The 6,192-nt window shown below is 42.0% G+C and overlaps 1 protein-coding gene across 1 annotated transcript in view; it reads right to left on the bottom strand.

Annotated features, from left to right (window-relative positions):
- SLC36A2 (solute carrier family 36 member 2) overlaps positions 1–6,192 on the bottom strand; it is a 59,171-nt gene that overhangs the window by 6,298 nt on the left and 46,681 nt on the right. Inside the window, exons 8-9 of the mRNA XM_004371324.2 lie at positions 5,740–5,906; positions 4,311–4,480 (exon numbers count right to left, since the gene is read on the bottom strand). Of these exons, the coding sequence (XP_004371381.1) occupies positions 4,311–4,480; positions 5,740–5,906 (337 nt within the window). The remainder of the gene's footprint in view (positions 1–4,310; positions 4,481–5,739; positions 5,907–6,192) is intronic.

The raw sequence follows: 6,192 nt of genomic DNA, 5'->3' as shown, positions 1-6,192 counted from the left end.
ATTCCACATCCTCTTCTGAATCCGGCCTGAATTTCTGGCAGTTCCTTGTTGATATACTGCTGCAACTGCTTTTGAATGATCCTCAGCAAAATTTCTACAGATGTACATCCAGTTTTGCTAGCACTACTTGTTAAAAAGACTGTCTTTTCCCCACTTAATGGAATTCATTCCTTTGTCAAAGATCAACTGACCATAGATGGATGGATTTAGGTCTGGGTTCTCAATTCTGTTCCATTGGTCTATGTGTCTATCACGGTACCTGTAACAGGTTGTTTTGCATACCATGGCTATACAGTAGGTTGTGAGATCAGATGGTGTGAGGCCTCTTACTATGTTGCTCTTCTTCAATAATGCTTTGCTTATCCAGGGACTCTTTCCTTTCTATATAAAGCTGGTGGTTAGGTTTTCCATTTCATTTAAAAATGCTGTTGGTATTTGGATCAGGATTGTATTATATTTGTAGATTGTTTTGGGTAGAATTGACATTTTCACAGTATTGAGTCTTCCTATCCATGAGCGTGATATGTTTTTCCATTTATGTAGGTCTCTTTTGGTTTCTTGCAGTAGTGTTTTGTAGTTTTCTTTGCATAGGCCTTTTATTTCCCTGGTTAGAGTTATCCCTAAGTATTTCATCTTTTTAGGGGCTATTATAAGTGGCATAGTTTTCCTGATTTCCTTTTCAAAGTTCTCTTTGTTGGTGTATAGGAATCCAACTGATTTTTGTATGTTGATCTTGTACCCTGGTACTCTGCTGAATCTTTCTATTAGTCCCAGTAGTTTTCTTACGGAATTTCATTATGGTTTTGATTTGCATCTCTCTGATGGCTAGTGAGTGCTGGGAACTCTTTAAGGTATTTAGGATACATCAATGTACAAAACAGACAAAAAAAAAAAAAAAAAACCCTGCCTTCATAGAGCTAAAATTTTAATGACTAATTTACATGAGTACAAGAACATCTTACCTGCAAACAATTAGATTGTGAAATTATTTGTAGCACAAAGGGGTCATCAAGCTGAAACAAGATCACAGGGTCTCTTTAAAGGAGTGTCTTCTGCAGGGTTTAATTTATGTCAGAAACCACTTTACAAAGAAATACTAAAAGCTAAATGCTAGAGATTTTGAAGTCATTTCTAAGTAGTAATAAAACTAAGATGAAAAAGAGAAGTTAAAATTATATATTTTTAGAAGTATGTTTTATTGGCCTGGCTATTACATTTTTATTTTAATGGAGGATTTTTCTGGTCATCAGGAAATCCCAGAAGCCTCCACTGGGCCTCATTTTAAGGAGGAGTTTGATATAGAGAAAACAGGTTCTAGAAGTCAGGATTCTGACTTCTTCGCCCAGGACAAGTCTCAACCCCTGTCTTTGCTTGTTTCCTCCCCTGAAAAATAGTGATAAATGATATTTATCCTTTTAGGGATTATGAATCATATCAAATATGACATTTAAGTATTAAACTAGATAATTGATGTAAAACATTCATAAAAGTCATCTTTATTGTTACTTCAATTTATTTACTCATATATACTGATTGAGACAATGCATGGTATTATATATTAAGGAATTGTTATCATCATGCTTTTGGGAAAATTTCTTGATCTCTCTGGACTCTCCCAAGGCAAATTGGGAACTAACCACTCTAAAAGAAGAAATTCAATGTCTAGTGAATGCTATGGGCTGGTCTAATATAGCAAGAATCAAAAATTTCTCTGAGGGAGAGTCTTAGAATCACAGTTATAAAGAGCCTTAGGACAAACACCACATGGGATTTGTTTTCTTGGTCTGGAGGTTTAGGGTCATGGTTCTGAGGGACATCACAATCAATTGGCCTAATATTGTTTCTCAGTGCTTCTGTTCTACCTCCTCGTTCATTGCATAGTGACTGGGGTCTTGTGGCCATTCATGGGACGGAAATTGTTCTCCATTCACCCGAAGCAACAGAGGAGAAGGAGAGTCTGGAATTGGAGGAGGAAATCAAATGTGTGTCTGGCTGCCTCCATGAACAACAGCCTCTTTTGCCGTGAGACCATTACTGAACTTTTTATTTATTTATTTATTTTATTGTACTTCAGGTAAAGGCTTACAGAGCAAATAGTTTCTCATGAAACAGTAGTACACATATTGTTTTATGACATTGGTTAACAACCCCACAACATGTCAACCCTCTAACTTCTCAACCTTTTTTTTTTGGTGAAAATACACATAGCCAATGATACACCATTTCAAAAATTTCTACATGCACAGTTCAGTGACATTGACTACGCTCTTCCAATTGTGCTGTTATTCTCACTTAAGATGAAGGCTTACAGAACAAAATAGTTTCTCATTTAACAGTTACTACAAATGTTGCCCTATGACAGTGGTTAACAATCTCACAACACATCAACAATATCCTTACCCAACCTTGGGTTCCCTATCACCAGCTTCCTTGTCCCCTTCTGCCTTCTGGCCCTTGTCTCTGGACTACTGTACCTCATTAGTCTCATTTGGTTTCATGGGGCTGTCCATTCCCAGGCTGAACGGTGAACCTCAGAGATAACTTCATCACTGAGCTAAAAGGGTGTCTGGGGGCCATACTCTCGGGGTCCATTACTGAGCTTTTTGATCAAAGATTCTGTAGAAGAATCCTGGTCAAAAGAGGGAAACTACAGGAAAAAATTTCAAATTCTCAATGTACTCCAGACTTTCTGGAGCCATTAAGGCTGGGTGAACCCCTGAAACTATTGCACTGAGATAATCTTCAAACTTTAAACCAAAACTATCCCATGAACTCTTCTTTGAACCAAAAAATAGCTTATCTTAATTAGTAAAGTACATCTGTTCAGAGCATTGTGCTCTTGTAAAGACTTATCTATATGAGATCAAATTGACAACGGCAACTTGAAAGGTTGGATGGGAAGCTTAGGGGGCGGTGAATTTAATATAACAGTGGTGGAATAATTTGGAAAAGGATAGTAAGAATGGTAGTACAACTTGAAGAATGTAACCAATGCCATTAAATTGTACATGTAGAAATGGTGTAACTTTGGCTGTGTATTCTTTCACCAATATAAAAAAATAAAATTAAATAAGAGTCTTAGGGACAGCTGGGCCACTGCATACTCAATGCAGGAATTTTTATCATCTCCTTTGGCCTCTGCTAGTATATCTGCAGACAGAGGTGCTTCCATCCATGGGGCCCGGAACCTAGAGTGTTGTGAGTGGGATGAGAGGGGCCAGCTGAGGTCAAAGGTGAGCACAGAGGGCAAGTAGCTCCAGCTGATTGTTGACATTGGGGAAGGTGGCCCCAGGCTCACCAAATCCTTTTATTTTTTTCCCCAAGAAACATTTAAAATCTGGATTTGTATGTGAGATCACCACATTTTTAATGTTGAGCCAGATTTATAAAATTTTGTAAGGGTCAAGTAAAACACATCTGTTGCCAGATCAGACTCACTGACCACCCAGTTTCAACCTCTGTTCCGGAAGTGAAGGGTGCTGGCTCTGGAGTTAGATGGCTTGGGTTCAGATCCCACCTCCAGCGTTTCCTGACCAATTACTTAATCGTTCCCTGCTTCAGTTTCCTCATTGTAAGGTTGTTATCTGTTGTCAAATCAGCCCCAGACTCATGGTGACCCATGCACAATGGAACAAAACTCTGCCTGGTCCTGTGCCATCCCCAGGATCAGTTGTGGATTGGACTGCTGTGATCCTAGGGTTTTCATTGGCTGATTTTCGGAAGTAGATCACCAGGCCTTTCTGCCTAGTCGGTCTTAGTGTGGGAGCTCTGCTGAAACCTGTTCAGCATCATAGCAACACACAAGTCTCCGCTGAAAGACGGGTGGTGGCTGTGCATGAGATGCACTGGCTGGGACTTGAACTTGGGTCTCCCACATGGAAGGCAACAATTCTACCACTGAATCACCAATGCCTCATATTTGTAAAGTAAGGTTTATAATAGCCCTATGTCATAAGAATTCCTGTGAGAACTGAATAAAATACTATAAACACGTGTTAGAAAGAGCTTAGCACAGTGCCTGGCATACAGTTGGTATTCAATAAATGCTAGTTCTTGTCATTATAATTATGATTCTATCAACCATGCCACTCCTTCAGGCTGAGCACTGATAAATCTGTCTAATCTGTCAAAGAATGGGCTTGTCCCTGAGGTTTCTACGTGTTATTCCTGTGAAGCCTTAACACAGTGCCTGAAATGTAGTAAGTACTCACTAAATGCTGGTTCTCATGACTATCTTCTACCACCTGCTTGATTCCTAATGGCTCCCAGGAGAAGAGCAACCAAAACATTGTGCTCTGCCGTCTACTCACATGTTAGGCAGACCATGGTGAGGCGGATGGATAAGTCCAGAACCTGTGCCTGGCGCTTTGGTACTCGGGAGAGGATGAAAGGGATGATGATTTCTGCAGGGACGTAGAACTGCAGGGAGTAGGTGCACAGGATGCCAACGATATAGAGGAGCTTGACCGACTGGTACAACCTGCAGGACAAAGCAGAGCAATGCTTTCTTAGGCTACTGTGCTCTGATGCTGGGCCTCTTTGGGACACTGACCTGTGATCTTGGGACAATCCCTTGTGCCTCTCTTATTCTATCTGAAAATGATGGTAAGTGACCTCCTAAGAGTCAAGAGGGAGTCACACCAATGCATGCAGTGAGAATAGAGTGAAGAATTGTGGATTTAAATGGAAACAGTTGAAAGGGTCATCTCTAAATAAAGAATCTAGGGCGTGAATATGCATAAAAGCCAAAACCACAAAGAACAAACCCATTGCCTTCGAGTTAATTCAGACTCATGGTGACCCCCATATGTACCCATAGGTACCTGGGTGGTGCAAACGGTTTGTACTTGACCACTCACTGTACTACTAACCTAAAGGTTGGCAGTTAGAACCCACCCAGCTGCTCTGCAGAAGAAAGGCCTGATGATCTGCTTCCCTAAAGATTACAGCCAAGAAAACCCTGTGGAGCAGTTCTACTCTGTAACACGTGGGGTCGCCATGAATGGCTACGCATAGCACCTTCAAAAACCACTATCAGTTGATGTTCAATTTTTTACTTTAGGAAAGAGAGGCTCAGGTCGGGTGCCTTGCCCAGGGAGACATAGGTGATGAGTGGCTAAGGCCAAAATCCTGGGTCTGTAAGACTCTCTGTCAGTGCTTAAGAATTCTTTGGATCCCCAAAGCTCTTGGCATATAACAGGGCCTCAACAAATGCTTCCAGCTGGTTGAGAGAGAGAACTGAAGAATTCCAAATCCTTTGGGAGAAGAGACCATCTATAAATAGGGTATGTGGGGAGATGGGGGTAAAAGGAGAGAGAAAGGGTTGCTTATAGGCCTCTAGCTAGGGGCGGTGAGAGTGTGAGGTTTTGGGGGTCGTTGAGTTTTATCAAAGCCCTTTTTGACCTATCCAGATAAGAGTTGTCCGCTTTAGTTTATTAATGAGGTGAATGCATCTTCTGTGTTTAATAAAGCTGGGGAGGGGGGCAGGAAGGGGGTGTTAGGCCATTCCTTAAAAAGGCCAAATGGCACATTTCTGTGTTTTTTGCTCACACTTGTACTGCTGCCTGGAATGCCCTCGCTACTCTATTTCCATCTGTCCAAATCCCACCCATTGTTTGAAATTCTCATTTTTTGCTTAGCAGCCAAATGCTTAACCACTGCTCCACCAGGGCCCCACAAACTATAATACACGTCCCCACCGAGCCCAGCATCCCTCTGCCTGAGAGCCTGTGTAGGTACCAGCAGTTGGGCAGGTTGAGGGTTATGCTGGCCTTGATGTCGTCTCCAAACTTCAGGTACCCCAGAGCCCCGATGACGACATACAGGGTAGTGATGATGAACATTCCCAAAGACAGGATGGCCGGGAAGCGGCGGGCGTCCTTCATATTGTTCTCCAGAGGCAGAACCTGCAGAAACATCACCGTGTAGGAAGACAGGAGGAGAAGGAGAAACCTGAACATAAGGCAGGTGTGGAGTCTCAAGATGAGCCCTGCACCGTTCAGAGCAGAAAGGGCCCCTGAGGTTATGTATACCAAGGATCTCACACTCCTGGGCAGCTGGATCTGGCCAGCGGATGCATTTTGTTTGGCTAGCAGAGCCTTTAAGGAATATGAATGCATCTAGGCAAAACATTCTCCCATTTACCAGTCCCGCTGTCATGGATTGAATTATGTCCCCCAAAAAATGTGTGTA

Source organism: Trichechus manatus, unplaced genomic scaffold (assembly GCF_000243295.1).
Source record: "Trichechus manatus latirostris isolate Lorelei unplaced genomic scaffold, TriManLat1.0 scaffold00011, whole genome shotgun sequence".
Lineage (NCBI taxonomy): Eukaryota > Metazoa > Chordata > Mammalia > Sirenia > Trichechidae > Trichechus > Trichechus manatus.
The sequence above is the reverse complement of the archived record's forward strand: the minus strand, read 5'-3'. Positions and strand labels throughout refer to the sequence as shown.